This window comes from Prionailurus viverrinus, chromosome C1 (genome assembly GCF_022837055.1).
Source record: "Prionailurus viverrinus isolate Anna chromosome C1, UM_Priviv_1.0, whole genome shotgun sequence".
NCBI classification, from domain to species: domain Eukaryota; kingdom Metazoa; phylum Chordata; class Mammalia; order Carnivora; family Felidae; genus Prionailurus; species Prionailurus viverrinus.
This window is the reverse complement of record NC_062568.1, coordinates 2,379,097-2,395,207: the sequence shown is the minus strand read 5'-3', so window position 1 is coordinate 2,395,207 and position 16,111 is coordinate 2,379,097. Positions and strand designations below refer to the sequence as shown.

The 16,111-nt window shown below is 50.9% G+C and overlaps 1 protein-coding gene across 9 annotated transcripts in view; it reads left to right on the top strand.

Annotated features, from left to right (window-relative positions):
* The window catches only part of DIS3L2 (DIS3 like 3'-5' exoribonuclease 2), a 350,479-nt gene that overhangs the window by 307,142 nt on the left and 27,226 nt on the right, over positions 1 to 16,111 (top strand). For all 9 annotated transcript variants that reach the window (XR_007154750.1, XM_047870804.1, XM_047870806.1 and 6 more), the window contains one exon: positions 23 to 102. Coding sequence is in view for 8 of the 9 variants with exons in the window: in XM_047870804.1 (XP_047726760.1) it covers positions 23 to 102 (80 nt within the window). In the remaining variant the exon portion in view is untranslated. The remainder of the gene's footprint in view (positions 1 to 22; positions 103 to 16,111) is intronic.

Sequence of the window (16,111 nt, the reverse complement as noted above, 5' to 3'; positions counted from 1 at the left end):
TTTCTGTTCCCTCTCTCTTCAGCTAAAACTTGCTTTCACTCTGGATCACGAGACTGGATTGCCTCAAGGATGTCACATCTACGAGTACCGTGACAGCAACAAGTAAGCCACCCCAGGTGGGAAGGAGGGTCACCTCACCATGTCCTGGAGAGGCAGCGCCTAGGGGCTGCCTTACACTGGACCTCTCCGACAAAGGGATTGTCGGGAAGAGAACCACACTTTGGGGGACTCTGTTAGCAAATAGCTGGCACAAAAGTATTTCTCCTGTAAAATCTATCTGGCTCCTAAAGACGGGACTGAAAGTACTCGTATGGGATGTGTTAGACATATACGCAGAAGCAGACCTTCCTTCCCAGGCTCCAGCTTTCCTCTGGACCCACCCCCACTCCGTCTCCAACGACGTCCTTGCTAACTTGATTCACGGTGTGACTTCGGCCCTTGCTGTCGTTCCGTCTGACTACACGTATGTGGACAGGTGTTGCTGTGTTAGCCTACCTTGCGAGTTCTGTAATTGGGGGGTTTCTGGGTACTTACGGAGATCTCAGTCGGTGATCTTAGGATTAGCAAGGTGGCGCCTGGCATACTTGTATAGCACCTCTCCACTTCGCCACAGACTGCCTCTCTAGCCACGTAGTTTTGCCTGTGAGGCCGTGAAAGTGGTGGCGAGTGCCCGATGATGGCAATGACAGTGATGATGATGGACAACGACGGCAGCTCCTAGTGAGCACCTACCTGCTGTGTGTCAGGCACCCTACTGGGGATATGACATTATCCCACTTAATCCTCATAGCAACCCGAAGAGTTGTTCGTTCATTGTTGTCATTGGCATGTTTGCCGAAGCTAAAGTCTAGGGAATGTAACTTGCCCAAGGGCACTCGCCACAGCTGTGTGAGGAAGAGTCCGCACGATCACATTTACTCTAGGAAGAGAACAGACGAACAACAGTTGTTGTCCCAAGTTGCTGCTTTTGGGAACCCCAGTCAGTGACCAGAACGGTCTCAACCTGGACTCGAGGACTAATTGTTTAACTATCTGAGCGTTTAATTTTACCCAGTGGAAGGAATCGAATGGGCACATGCCAGTGGAACTATACGTTCCAGAAGAGAAACTTGGGTCTTCCTGAAGAACTCTTGCTCTGTTATGGGTGGAAGGTGGGTCAACCGGGTGCCTTCATGACCAAATCTCCATTCGTATTACCCTCAAGGCGTTATTCTTGTTTGTAATTTATCTTTAGAGGATGCCACAGTAAGTGTTGCATACCCTCCATTCCTACCAAATTAGTCTTTTAGGAAAGACTGGCCAAGCGCCCTCTGACCCCACCGTCTGTCCTCTTGGATGGCGCTGTTTCTGGAGTTCCAGAGTTTCTAGGCCGTTTTGTCAGAGATACCGTCGCAGCTTCTCATAGTGCTTAATTCATCAGAGCAGCAGGGCTGGGCTTCTCAGGTCCAGGGACTGGTGGGGACAACTGAATGAGTTCCTTGGTGGCAAATGCGAGCGTCTCCAGGGAGTAACGGAAACATCAGCCATAAGCTGCCGTCCGTGCCAGCCTGCGCTCCCCGGGCCGGTGCTTTGCCTGGTGGCAGCGAACGGCAGCCTCGTCGGTGCGCACAGACCGTGGCAGCAGAAACCCATCTTTCAGCCCGGAAGGTTTACAGACTCCAATTCTGACCTGACTCCCTCCTCTTTGGGAAAAAGGTTGGCAGCGTCTTTGTCCAGTGGGAGGATGACACCGGCCTTCCTTCCTTTAGGTTCATGTCTTAGCAGTTCAGAGGTGCAACGGCAGCCACAGCTTAGGTAGTCTTCGGAGCCGAGAGGAAAAGATAGCCTCGTTCTGTTCCTTGGCCTAATCCCCAACCCCTAGCATGTCTTCAGAGTAAGCAACGTAAGAGGAGAATTTAGGGGTGTAAATATTGGTAAGCTTTGGCCCCCAGAGATATGTAACTGAAAGCATTTGTGTAGGAAAGCAGATAGGAGCCACGATCCGGGAAACTCTGGCCATCAAATGCCTCAGCGACTCCTCTCTGTGGTTCTCTCTGGCTCGTCTTGGAGGCAGTCTGAAGGTTCATTCTCAATTTGTGGACAAATTTCTTAAGGTCTGAGCCTCCGGTTTCTTCATCTGTTAAGAACAATGGGACTAATGATACCTTCTGCCGTAACTGGGGGAATGATCGTCATGGGGATTGGACTGACATGGTAAAGACATCATCACAGCCTATCGTATAAAGTGCCCACAGAAGTGTTGATTGCCTCTCCTTCCCAAACAGAATGTATCTCATGACTTCCATTCTGTTCTATTTTCCCAGTGCTGGCAGGGCAGCGTCCGCCGAGCTGTCGCTGCAGCTAACAGAGTACTGAGAAGGGGAGGGGCTGGCGCACACGTCTTTGACGGCCCTCCGCTCTGTGCGATGCACTCTGTCTAAAGGCAGACTCCTCTCCCCATGTGTGAATTGTGAAGTGAAGCATGGAGAATCCCGTGAACTTGACTGTGACTTTCTCCTCTCCCCTAGGCGCTGCCCTGTATTTCTCTGTTCACTTTTAGGGTCATTTCCCCTGGAGTGCCTCAATCCCAGTATTGGTATAACAGTGGTGTTCAGGAAATGAGGATATTTCGCCCCAGGCCCTAAGGGGCCCATGTTGTCTCAGCCAATAACATGAATTCAAGAGCAGCAGAGAGATGAGGTTCTGTATGTGAAAGAATTAGCTTGGTATCTGACTATTTGTTTGGTACAATTAATTAATGAAATGACTACTTTTATCTGGGTATGTCCCACAGTATAATTCATTGTCATTTTAGTATTTATCTCTGCCACATTCAATCTGTCAGTAAAGAAGGTATTGTGAGTGAGTATGGAGGCTGTTGGATGGTTCTCCCCAGTGGTCTTGCCTTTCAAATGGAGCAGCCCTGGGGCACTAGGGTGGCTCAGTTGGTTAAGCGTCTGACTCTTGATTCTGGCTCAGGTCATGATCTCACGGTTCAGGTCGTGAGATGGAGCCCCACGTTGGGCTCCACACTGACAGTGCAGAGCCTACTTGGGATTCTCTCTCCCTCTCTCTCTCTCTCTCTCTCTCTCTCTCTCTCTCTCTGCCTCTCCCCCGCTCACGTGCACTCATGTTCTCTCTCTCAAAATAAATACATAAACATTAAAAAAAATTTTTTTTTAATGGAGCGGCCCTGAAAATAGGCACTCTGCTTTTATTTCCCCTGGATGCTCTTACCCTTACCCTGGACGCTTTCCCTGGACGCTTCCTTCCCTGGAACATCCTGGTAGTCCCGATTTGGGGCTTGATGTCATCCCGTTCTCCATCTGCATAAAGGGACTCATACTTGCCACTGAGTTCCAAGGACAGGCCCTGGGACTTGTCCATATGTGGCCGGACTTGGACCCTGCCTCTTGTTGAGCTGGAGGGCACGGTTCACATAAACACTCTTAAAGCTTTGAGGTCATTAGAGGAAAGAGGCTGTCCTATTGTGCCTGGGGTTAGAGGAGTAAAGCTTTTCACTCAGATTATGTCGTCAGCCTCCCAAAAGCTGTTCAAAGCTGCACCTAAGAGATGTGAGGTCTCCCCGCAACCCGACCCCAACAGGTACTACCAGTCACCCCCATGGACCTGGGGACCACCTTCTTTTTTCCTGTTGCAGAAAGCTTCACTGCCTTTAACATGCAGTCCAGTGAATCCGGGACTGATCGAGAGTTGTGTTTCTCACACTGGGGTTTGGAGATCTCTTCACAGAGCAGAACAGACCCAAAAAAGCAAATAAGTGCTTCATGAGAACTACTATGCATTCCCTTGGCCCCTGCTCCACACCACGTGCTGTGCTAGGCGCCGGGCACAAACGGTGACAACGGTGACTTGGACCTACTCCACAGCCTCGAGGGGTTTGTGTCAACTGCAGACCGCGTGGCAGTCCCACCAGGGTGATGCGGATGCCTCTTGATGGGGCGGAGGCGGGGGAGCCGAGTGCTGTGGGACTTTGGAGCACCACACGGGTGCCTGTCTCCTCTGCAGCTGAGAGAGCTTCACGTGGCTTTTTGTTCTGGTGGGGTTTATTTTTGTCTTTGGGGTTCCGCAGTTTTACTGCATTCAGTCTGAGTAGATCCGTCTTTATCATGTTGCTGGGGATTCAGTGTCGTTCTTCCCATTCCAGAAACTCTTCTCTGCTATCTCTTTGATTCTCTCCGATCTCTCTTTCTAGAACTCCTGTTAGAAACCTGCCATGTTATTCTGTCTTTCCTCTCCTTTTCCCATCTCCTTTTCTGCCAGTGCTGTATTCTGGCACTTCTCGAAAACATCTGTTTTCGAGTTTACAAATCTCCTTGTAGCTATTCATAATCAGCTGTTTACTACACCTTCCAAATTTGAGGGTTTCGTTTTTATTTTTAATTTTTAGGAGTTCTCTTCAGAGCTTTTTAAAATCAGCCTGTTATTTTTTATTTTTTGTTTTTTAGCGTCCTAGTTTTTATTATGGTTTCTGTTCCTTTCGTGTCTTCATTTATTCTGTTTATCCGTACAGCCTCTTTCAAGTGTTCGATTATTTCTAGTCTTAAGGGTACCGATTCTCCCACGTGTTGTGTCTGAAGCCTCGCCTTCACGGTGGCTCGTGGTGGTGGTTCACTCTCTATCAGGAGACCATCTGAAGTAAGGATTGTTTTCACCGTGGGAGCCGATGGGTTGCAGGTGTGTGTTTTCATCGCCTTGGCATTAGTTCTTCCGGGACCCCAAGTTCCAGAGGCTCAGCCAGTTTGGTGTGAACCTCTTGGCTCAGGATTCCCAGAACCTGGGTGGTGTATATTCAGCCTCCTTACCCACATGCAGTGCGGGCTTGGGGGTCTCCTTTCTGCAGAGAAACCTCCGCTCCACACCACACACAGACCTCCTCTGGGCTGTGAGAAGGGTCTCCCTGGGCCCTGTTTGATGGCCAGTAGCCCTTCCTGGATCCCTGGCGTTCCGTGAGGCTCCCGGTTCCAGGTCCCCGGCCTGGCCTTCCACCTCCTGTGGGCATTAAAATCCCAGCTCCTGTAACTATATCAGAGTTTGATGATCCCAGCCTCAGTTGCCATGATAAAGATTCTGCCTTTGACTTCATTCGCTCTTTAGTTCAGGTACCTGGGAATTTTCCCATTATTCTCTCATGCTCAGTTTTGTATTTAAATTGTTCTTGTCGTCTATTTCATCTATCTTTTCTCTGTGTTTGTGTTGGGAACAAGCCCACATCAGTTCAGTCTACCATCTTGTCAGAACCAGAAGTCTGAATGAACTTTTTAAAATGTGAATCTGAATACTCACTCATTCAGCAAGCATATTGAGAGTTGCTGCTAGGTACCAGTGTAGTATTGGGCCCTGTGAACACTCACATGACCCCCAGAGGCCGATGGGCTAATGGAAGGGGCTGGGCCTCCATCACCAGCAAGATAGCTCTGCCATCAGGCCCTTGCCTGCTCCAGTGTCCCCTATATCCCACCCCCACCAGACCACCTTGAGCCTCTCATGTGCGATATGTCTCTGTGCGACCGTGCTGTTCCCTGTTTCTAGAACCCCACTCTTTCCCACAGCCCTTTTCCCACCCATCTGCCTCTCCTTCCACTCTCAGCCAAGTATCACTTCTTCCGGGAAGCCATTCCAGCCCTAACAGCCATCACTGAAGCTGAGGCCAGTGTCCCTTCTCCGTGGTCCCGTGCCTCACTTGTCTGGTTCCGCTTCAGCGTTCCGCACAGTATGGTATAGCTCAGGCATTGGTTCTGAATGCTTCCACCAGGCTGGGCCCTTGTAAGGTCGGGGCCTTGTTTTGTTCATTTCAGTGCCCCCATCGCCTAGCCCAGGACCTGGCAACCAATACTTGACGAAGGGAGTGGGCGGGGGGACCTAACTTAATCTTTTAGAGAAGGAACCTGGCTACAAGGGAGTCAAATCTCTTTCCAGCCTTTGTCTTTTTATTTGTTGTACAATTATGATAAGGATAAATTACTCAATGACATCAGGGAAAACTATCTTACTGGATAGTTTATAAATTCTGAAGAACTAACATGTAGAACAAAGAAGCTGCAAAAATTTTATTTAACTCTGTAAATACGTTATTTACATCAACTGCTTCCCGTTTTTCGCTTGGATAGTGAGGCTTAGTGATAATTATGAAGAGCATTAACCATGCCAGACCCTCTCAAGTTTCTGATCCATGCAGCGTAACAGTGATAGGAGCTACCAGCTCCTAAATGCCCACAAATCACCAACATGGGACTCTGGGCTTACCTGGGTTATTTTCAATTTCAAAACCATTCAAGACAGATCTTATTTTCATAATTTTACAGATTTAAAAAAAGAGAGAGAGAGAGCAGTTAACTTGCTCAAGGTCACACTGTGGTCAAGAGCAGAGCCTGGATTTTACCCCAGCGCTAAGCCGATTCCAAAGCCCATGCTGTGCCTTTGCACCACCTGCCTTTCTCTCCACAACATAAATCTTGGGGGTTCTGGTTCCAGCCTCTCCTTGGCAGGCCTGCCCCAGAAGCTCTCAGTCTGGGAAATTCTGGGCTTTCCCATCCCTGCGGACCCCTGGGGGGAGTGGACAGCCTGGTCTGATAGAAGGAACTCCTGACTTGTCACCATAAATCTGAGTTTTGCCAGTCATCCTCCAGGGCAGGTCATTGTCCCCTCTGGGACACAGCCTCTCCGTTGAGAACATGAAGATGACAACACATCTCCGGGTTGGGGGAGGGTGGAATGAGGTGACGCGTGAGGTGGCCATTGGCGCAGTGCTCACCCGTACCCTCCCGTGTGGCTGGTGCCCTGGGCCCTGGCAGACCCAGGCTGTAGTTATGCGGTGCCCTCCCCTCCCCGTGGCTCACCCTGGTCTGGAGACCCCCTTGACACCCACAGCCAGTGGGACAGCTTAGTTCGCTGAACTAATGAAACTAAATCTTCTGTTTTTTCTGACTAGCCAGATGACTCATTTTGGCACCTTGAAACCCGTATCAGGTAGCCAACACCTGGAGGTGTCCGAGAAAGCTTCCCTGGGGGAAGCTTCATTTTCCTCAACTGATGTGCCTTCCCACCTTCATAAACCCACACTGCAGGACAGCGGCACTGCAGCCTTCCAAAAGAGAGGGCAGCACTGGTCCTCGCGTCCTCTGCTCCCTGCAGCCCATGGGCACTTCATCACTCAGGCCACTGGCCTTTCTGGCAACAGCCAGGGCCGAGGCAGGGCCCTGGGACCCTGCCAGCCCACCTGGATGCTTTCCCCCAGCCCCTGGGCACATAGTACTTTCTGGACCTGAGGGCCCCCTGACGTGATGGGCTGCCCCAGGGGACTGGCCGGCTCAGCATTCTTGGTCTCAAGACACTCTGCACGGTCAGAGCGGACCCAGCGGGCAGAGCTTAGCATCACACTGGGATTCTCTCCCTGCTCTCTTGTTTTCATCACGGAGGACATGCCAGGTCAGCTCAGGTCCACTGACAAGTAGCCTCCCAGATAGGATTAAGTGTGAGAAACGCACAGGGGGATGAAGGGAGGAAACACGAGCAGGCACAGCCTGCCCCTGTGAAGGAGGCGGAGAGGAAAGGAGGGCCGGCGGGCAAGGCTCAGCCAGTGGAGCCGCCTCGAACCGGGTTTGCGTGTTGGCGGAATCTCCCATCCTGTGGGAGCCGTCCTGCGTGGAGATCCCTGCCGCGCTCCCCGTGGCGGCCCCAGCCCACCCTTTGCACTGCACAGATCCGCCTCTGCCCTCCACCGTGGGGAGCAACTCCCCTGCGGCTCCTGCCTCTTCCCAAGGAGGAGATTCCACGGGAGAAACTACTGGAACAAGCTGCTTCCATTACTGGAGTGGGACTTGGGGCCCCCGCCGCTCCTCCCCTCCCTCTCCCCTCCCAAATTCTTCTCACCCTCAGCCAGCGCCTCAGCAGGTCTTGGCAGCTTAGCTGGTGGTTTGACCCAAACCTGCATCGTGAGGTCTCTGAGCCCTTGGCTGTCATATCCTTCTCAAGCCAGCGTTGGCACATACGTCTGTACGTCTGTTCACAGTGGAGCAAGGGAGCACCAGGAAGGTCCCCAAGTTCCACGTGCCTCCCTGCCTGCGCCTCCTCTGATCTGAGTTGATTATCCCTCCCTTCCCCCCGCCCTGACCCCCCGAGATGACTGCTCCTCTCATCTGCTGGCCCCTTCACACTTGGAGTCTAAAGAACCCTGGCAGGAGCTGGCCCTGGGGGTTCAGAGGGGCTCAGGCCTCGTTACCCCTGACCTCCACTTCCTCGGGCACCGTCATCCTGATGAGTGTTAATGAGCCCAGCTCTGTGGCTGCCCCCCACCCCCCACCCCCCACCCCGTTGTCCTCTCTGGTCTACAGAGGAAGGCTGCCAGCAGACTCCTTAGTGATCTGGTGTCCCTCTCACCGGTGCAGTGCCGATGACCCTGGTAAAGGAGTGTCCCGCAGGTGCTCCCACAGAACGTGGGCCCCTGCTGGGTCTTCTGCACGGCCCCTTCCCTCAGCCTCTCTCTTGCTGCCTCTGCTGTCGCCAGGACAGTTCATGCCTTTCCACATCACTCAGCCTTAGTATCATTTTCTCTGGACCACCCCAGGAGCAAGGGTGCCCCACCCCCTGGGGTCTTTGCCAAGGTGCTAAATTGTACATCCCATGAAATACCCCAAATCTGTGAATTCTTCCTCATCTCCTCTGATCTCCTGGCCCCTTTGGTCAAGACCCTCAAGTCCTGCTGGCTCATTCTCACTCTCTGTGTATCATCTCTTTCCTCCCTTATCCGGCCCAGTACATCCCCAGCATGTCTGTCATCCTGGCACTTAACCCTAGTCAGGAGCCTGGCAGCCCAGAAAGAAGGTAGGGGATGCTCCTGGGGAGAGAGGAGGACCTGTGCGTGTCTTCCAGCACAGGGACACTGCTAGCCTCCCGAGGGAAGCGTGGCCATGTTTTTGCAAGCTGCCAAAGAGGCCCCTCTGACCGTTCCACTTCTCCTCTGACCGAGGACACACAGTCTGCCGTTGTCCCTGGGCATCGGCATACCTCACGGTCACCAGCCAACTTCACAGTCCTGGTGGACACCACGCCTCCCAGGCTTTCAAATGCTTGAACCGACACCAGGTCAAGCAAAAGCTTTTTCCCAGGTCACCACTGGCAAAATCTGTGAGCGGTCTGGCCGCCATTTTGTGCCAGGCACTCTCCATGCCCCCGTGCAGCACTCAGGAGAGCGGCCCCTCTGCCTGCCACGTAGTGAGTGAGCAGTCCCCAAACTGCCTCTTTCTGTGTGTTTTCTTGTGTCCACTGCAGTACTGCTCGTGTTAGCTCAGATCTGCCGACAGGCAGGTGCCAGGACGGTGTCAGTAGAAGGGAAGAAGGCAGGAGAGGGCAGGGAGGGAGTCTTCAGACCTCGATGCAAGTCCGGCCCCTGTGGAGGAGGGGGAAGGAGGACTGGCTAGGAAGGGTCTGAGGCCGCAGCCAAGTCTACGGGAAGTCACCGAGCCAGAGTCACCGTGTCAGAGAGGTCACGGTCACTAGCTGGGAGCAGGCCTCGGGAGGTGGGGCTCCGCACCAATGCAGCGGCGGGTTGGGGGGGGCTGCAGCCCCGCGGTAAGGCAGCTTAGCACTGGTGGCAGGAGGTCTGCCTCTTCACAGCTGCCACGCCGGGGCAGGCGAGAGAGCGGGGGCTCCTGGCTACAACGCGAGCGGAATTCGTTTCCCTCTGCTGGGTTCTGGTTCTCCCTTCACCTCAAATAAGCAGAGGGGGTAATTCCCGGCAGCCCCGACAACTTCAAACCAACACCAACACTTCCCGGTGCTGTGGAAGTGACACTTCGTGTCTGCACCTGGGACCTGATGCCAGTTCCTCAGGCTGAGCAGGTTACCCGAGAGACCCCAGACCTCCCACCGACACTGCCCGCTCTGCCTGAAGAAAGCCCTTCTCGTTCCGGTGAAGCCCTTGCTTAGGAGAAAGGGGAGCTGGAAACTCAGGGGGAGGAGGGACGTTGGAGGCATGGCAACCAGAGGGAAGTGCCAGGGGTGACCTCGTGGGAGCAGGCCGGCAGCTGTCACGCGCCGTTGGAGGTGGCCACGCCCAGTGCAGGTGGTGAGCTCACCGTTCCCCATCACAGCTTCAGCCTGGCGCAACGCAGGCGTACCTCGTCTTAAGCTGCTGTCATCGAGGTGGTGATCGGTGGGGGGTACGCTTCTCTCCCTTCCACACCGTGCAGAGAGATGGTGGGTGGCTCGCCGGCCCCTCCCGCCACCTCACTCCACACAGCAACAAGGACACCTGGGATGCCAAAGTGCGGTGTTCGTTTGACCTCAGATTTCCCTATAGAAAGGGAAGGCGGGATGAACACTCCCATTCTTTTGGGAGGGAAACCGATTCCCTGAGCGGTGCCCCGCCCAAGATCAAGCTATAAGCAAGAGGTAGAGCCGGCAGCCTTCTCCCTGGTATACCACCTCGGCCACGTGATACGTGGCGGAGGCGGGGCTTGGATCCGCTTCACAGAGTGATGCCGGACCGCCCTTGGGTCCGTGGCAGCAAGGGCAGCAAGGCCTGGGTCAGCGTGGCTGCCTCCTGGCTGGCCGACATTACCCCCGGGTTACAGCCACCCCATCTCCCACAAATGGAAAGCAACCCACAGGTGGCCAGGGCAGGGAGAAGCTCATTTGAGTCAGCGCGCTTTCTCTACCTACTGAGAGACTTGGGGAGGCAGGGAGCCTGAAGTCATGCTTTAGAGGATTGAATCGCCTGAGCGGAGGTTTCCCATGCGGCCGGGCCAGGGGCGCTCAGCCCTAATAGAAAGAAACCACTAGCCCCCTGGTTCCTGCTGGCTTTCTAAGGCCAGAACTGATCAGAGTGAGAAAATGAGGGAGCCAGCCACAGTGGGGAGGTTGTGCCGACACGTCAGCGCGTGTGCGGGCACGCTGATCCACGTCACAGCGTGGAGGGGGACTTAACCTCCACCCCACTGGTTTCTTCCACAGTGCACACACTGGAAATAGTGAAAATAGATGTCTACGATAAATTCACTTAGAAAACTTCTTTTGGAACTGTGACGTGCATAGGAAAAGGGCTCAAATTGTGTTCACCTGGATCAGAGGAGCGCTAGACATGAGCAAACCCACGTAAGCATGACCCAAGTCAAGAAATTGAGCATTTCAGCCCCTGGGAGCTTCCCTCCTGCCCACCTCTCCTCCCAAGAGGAATCCACATCATAACTTCTAACAGTGTAGGTGCGTTTAGCCTGGACTTGAACTTTAGATGAATGGAATCATTGAGTATACTCTCCTCCATGTCTGGCTTTTTTCTTTCAGCATTATGTTTGTGAGAGCTCATCTTTGTTGCCTCATCTAGCCATGTCCGTGCATTTTCATCACTGGAAGACTTTGTGTAAATCCATCACGAGTTGTCAGTGTACGTGAATTCAGTTAATGTTGGGTTGTTTCCAGTTAGAGTTATTATAAATCATTCTGCTTGTACACGTTTTTGGTGATTATACCCATGCATTTCTCTTGAGGATGTACCTAGGAATGAAGTTGCTGAGTCACAGAAAAAATAGCCCCTTTAGCAGATACTGCCAAACAATCTTCCCAAGTGGTTGTACCCATTTAACACACGAGCAGTGGCCTTTCAGCAGAGCGCCTTTCCAAATTTCATGCCTAGTTTTCTACTGGGTTTTCTATTTTTCTTGTTGATTGATTGTTCTGTCTATTCTCATTATGAGTCCTTTGTGGGTTATACATGTTGCAAATATCTTCTACTCAGTAGCGTGCTCTTTTACTCTTCTTGGTGGAATTTTAGTGAACACTTCAATATAGTTCTTTTCAATATTCAGCGTAGCAATCTTTTTCTTTACTGTTAATTCTTTTACATCCCATTTAAGAAACCTGTAGCAAAATGCTAAAGACTTGTTTGTGTCAGGGTTCTCCAGGGAACCAGAATCAATATAGTACACTGATATTGATATTTATATAAAATGAGATTTATTGTGAAGAATCAGCTCATGTGATCGTAGAGACTGAGAAGGCCCATGATCTGCCATCTAGTAGCTGGAGAACCAGGAAAACTGGTGGTAACCTAGCAGAGTCTGAAGGTCTGAAAACCAGCAAAGTCAGTGGTGTCAACTCCAGCCTGAGGGCAGGAGAAGAAGAGATAAGATGCCTTGCCCGAGCAGTGAGATGGGGGAACAGGGATGAATTCCTCCTTCCTCTGCCTTTTGTTCTATTCGGCCACCCACATTTGGGAGGAAGGTCAGTTTTACTGACTCCACTGACTCAGATGCTTATAAACATGCCAGAAACACCCTCCCGGACAGGCTAGAAATCATGTTTAATCTGGGCATTCCCCTTCCAATCAAATTGACACAAAATTCACCATCAAAATTTCCCTGCATTGTCTTCTAGAAGCTCTATGGTGTTAGCCTTTCTATTTGACATCTATAATGTAATCAGAATTGATTTTTGATGGGGGCGCCTGGGTGGCTCAGTTAAGCGTCTGACTTCGGCTCAGGTCACGATCTCAAGGTTTGTGAGTTTGAGCCCCACGATGGGCTCTATGCTGACAACTCAGAGCCTGGAGCCTGCTTCAGATTCTGTGTCTCATTCTCTCTCTGCCCCTCCCCAACCTGTGCTCTGTCTCTCTCTCTCTGTGAAAAATAAATGTAAAAAAAATTTGTTTTTTCTAAAAAGAATTGATTTTTGAATATGGTATAAAAGTTTCATTTTCCCCACATGTTTATCTAACTGAACCAGCATCATTTGTAAAATGACTTTCCCCGCCGCCCTCACAGTGCCACTTTGTCAGAAGCGAAGGGTCCACAAACGCACGGCTCAGTTTCCGCACTCCGTTTCATTTCACGGATCTGAACGTCTACTCTTGTGCCAATGTCCTCATTATCGCACCTTTGTTAAAAGTCTTGCTCTCCGGTAGAGCTACACGTTCCGCCTTTTCCTCTTCTGTGAAGGGCACCCAGGCTGTTCTTGGCCCTTTCCATTTCCATATAAATATTAGAATCAGATTGCCGGGGCACCTGGGTGGCTCAGCCGGTTGAGCGGCCGACTCCGGCTCAGGTCATGATCTCACGGTCCGTGAGTTCGAGCCCCGAGTCGGGCTCTGGGCTGGCAGCTCAGAGCCTGGAGCCTGTTTCTGATTCCATGTCTCCCTCTCTCTCTGACCCTCCCCCATTCATGCTCTCTCTCTGTCTCAAAAATAAATGAACGTTAAAAAAAAATTTTTAAAGAAAAAAGAATCAGATTGCCACACACATGCCAGTTGCCACACACATGCACACAAACTTGCTGGGATTTATATTGAGATTGCTCTGCATCTACAAATCAATTGGGGATTTTATGGTACTTTTAAGATACTGGGTCTTCTACTCTACAAATGTGGTATATCCTGTTCTTTATTTATATCTTCTTTAGATATCTGTTTATATCTTTAATTTTTCTCAATATTGTCTTATAATTTTCTGTGTAGAAGTCTTACTCATCTTGTGTTAGATTACTCCTAGGCATTTGATGTTTATCATAGTGTTTTAAATGTATTTATGAATTTAGGTATTCATATAAATTTATTTAGGTATTTATGAATTTCCTTTTTTCCTTGTTGCTGATATATGGAAATACAACTTATTTGTATTGACCCTGTATCCAGTGGTCTTGCTAAATTTATTTACTAAACCTGAATCATTTGTTTATCGATCCTTTTTTATTTTTTATATACCCACTCATGTCATCTGCAAATAGTGACAGTTTTACTTTTTCCTTCCTGATTCTCATACTATGTATTTTTTTGCTTACATTATTGCCCTGTACAGTGTTTAATGGAAGTGATGATAACAGGTATCCGTGTCTTGTCCCCGGTCACAGACAGAGGAGTTTTGGGTTTTTTTTTTTTTTTAATACAATTTGTTGTCAAATTGACTAACATACTGTGTGTAAACTGTGCTCTTGGTTTTGGGTAGATTCCCATGGTTCATCACTTCCATACAACACCCAGTGCTCATCCCAACAGGTGCCCCCCTCAATGCCCACCACCCATTTCTCCCTCTCCCCTAAACCCCCTCCACCCTCAGTTTGTTCTCTGCACTTAAGAGTCTCTTATGGTTTGCCTCCCTCCCTCTCTGTTTGTAACTATTTTTTTGCCCTTCTGTTCCCCCATCATCTTCTGTTACGTTTTCGGAAAGAGAAGTTTTTACCACAGACTCACCTAAGAGTATGAGAACTCACCCTGGAATTGCCTTTAGCGTACATTTGATTTTCCTTTTCCCCAAGAGGAGCTTTCGGTTTGGAAATACTTTTAGGTTTAAAACGTGGCGGTGGTGGTCTGTAGGCCAGGAGCTAGGTGAATGGAGTCAGTATTTTCATTCGAGAGAACAGAAACCCAATGTTTGCCACAAGACCACATCTCATTTTAACTTTGTGAGGGAAGGTTTGCCTTGTGCATTCTACGGAAGGACCTGTAGCTGACCAGGGATTCAAACAGATTGTCAGACCCAAAGCCCAGACTGTTCTTACCACTCCCACAATGCCAGGTAGAATATTGAATGTCAAACCCCCAAGGTCACAGAAATATCACTTCTGTCACAGATTTCCAAGAGAAGTATTGTTAAACCGCCTCACAGGTATAGTTAACATCTTTTCTCTCTCCTCCTACAAATCTCCTCATATCACCGTCATCTGCCCCATCCGACCTTTCTCTGACTTCTGTTGCCATGGAAGCGAACTTGGGCAGCTGTGAGTCTCACACTGACAGGCACCCTGCCTGCTTGCCTGAGACCCTGGGGGCTGTACCTGCAGCTCTCCTCAGCCACCTGTTGAGCCACCCATCAGGCCAGGGCCTTCCCTGGCTTCTGCCACTTGAGCTCCTGTCTGATGCCAGGCAATGGGAGGTGGGGACCGAGAGCTTTCCTCCCAGTCAGGCATCTCGCATTGTGGGCTCGAAGTGTATGCTTAAGCCCTTTATAAAAGTGTCAGCTGTCCCAATTGGAGGATGGCGAATCTTGCGCAGAGACTCAGAATCTTTCTGTGCTGAGATGTGCAGAGAGGAAGGAAGAGTGCAGGGAGGGTAGAGACCCAAACCCAAACAGGCCCCGGGCTGGCAAGGGCTCCCTGGGCCCACCTGCTCAGGGCGAGTGCCCCCGTTATTCTCACACCCCTCCTTTTATAGCCCAAGTAAGTACCCAAGAAGGACCCGTGAGATTTCCCTGCAAGACGGAAAATTCTAGGACACCGAAAACTCTCGAAACTAAATACTTTGAAACTCTCAAAGACCTTACTAAAGAGAGTAAATGTTTCTTTGGTTGATTTAGCACAGGGTTACATTAAGCAAACAACTTTTTCTCCTTCTCGAATTCAATGTCCTTTGTACAACTTTGCCTTTCCCTTTACTCACCGTCTGCGGTGGACTTCAGCCTCTCCATACTAGGGGGCCTTCTGGGGCCGCAGCGGCCCAGTGGGCCTTGGAGCTCTGCAGTTGTTGTTTTTAGCATGTGGTGACCTGCTTTGACCAGGAAGAGAGAATTAGCATATTTGTTTTCTCTATATCTCTACCTGCCATATCCATACCTTTTCCAGAATTTTCTGGCACAACTCGGGTCTCTTTCTCCGCATCCCTGTAGGGAAGACTGCTCTTTTACCCCTAAGGCTAGCTTTATGGGCTGATAGCTCAACCGGGCAGTTTTTAAACCCAAGGGGGCCTGTCCCTTTCCAAGACTTGAGGGGGTTCTAGAAGAGGCTGGTGATGTTCGGGCCAGTCCCCTGTTTGATGAATATGCCCACTCAGTTCCTGGCGTGTGACGCATCACCTCCAGCTTCCTCCACGCCGCTGGGCTGCGCCCGACTCCAGGGCGTGTTTGGATACTTAGAGTAGCAAGCGCTTCTGCATAAACACCCTCTCTTGGGCACATGGAAGTCCAGAGCCCAGGCCGCAGAGGCCTGAGATCCTCTCAGGGAGGTTAGCCCATGCAAAAAACAAGCCACAGGATTGCATGCTGGCTCCGAGCCTAAAGAAAGGTGCCCGTGGCTGTCACCTCCTGCAGCTGCCTGGCAGGTAACCAGAACGTGCTTGGCTCGCTCAGCTTTTGGCCGTGCTCTCTGTGGGGAAGTGTTCCCGATCTGTCTCCACTGCCACTCCCCGGCT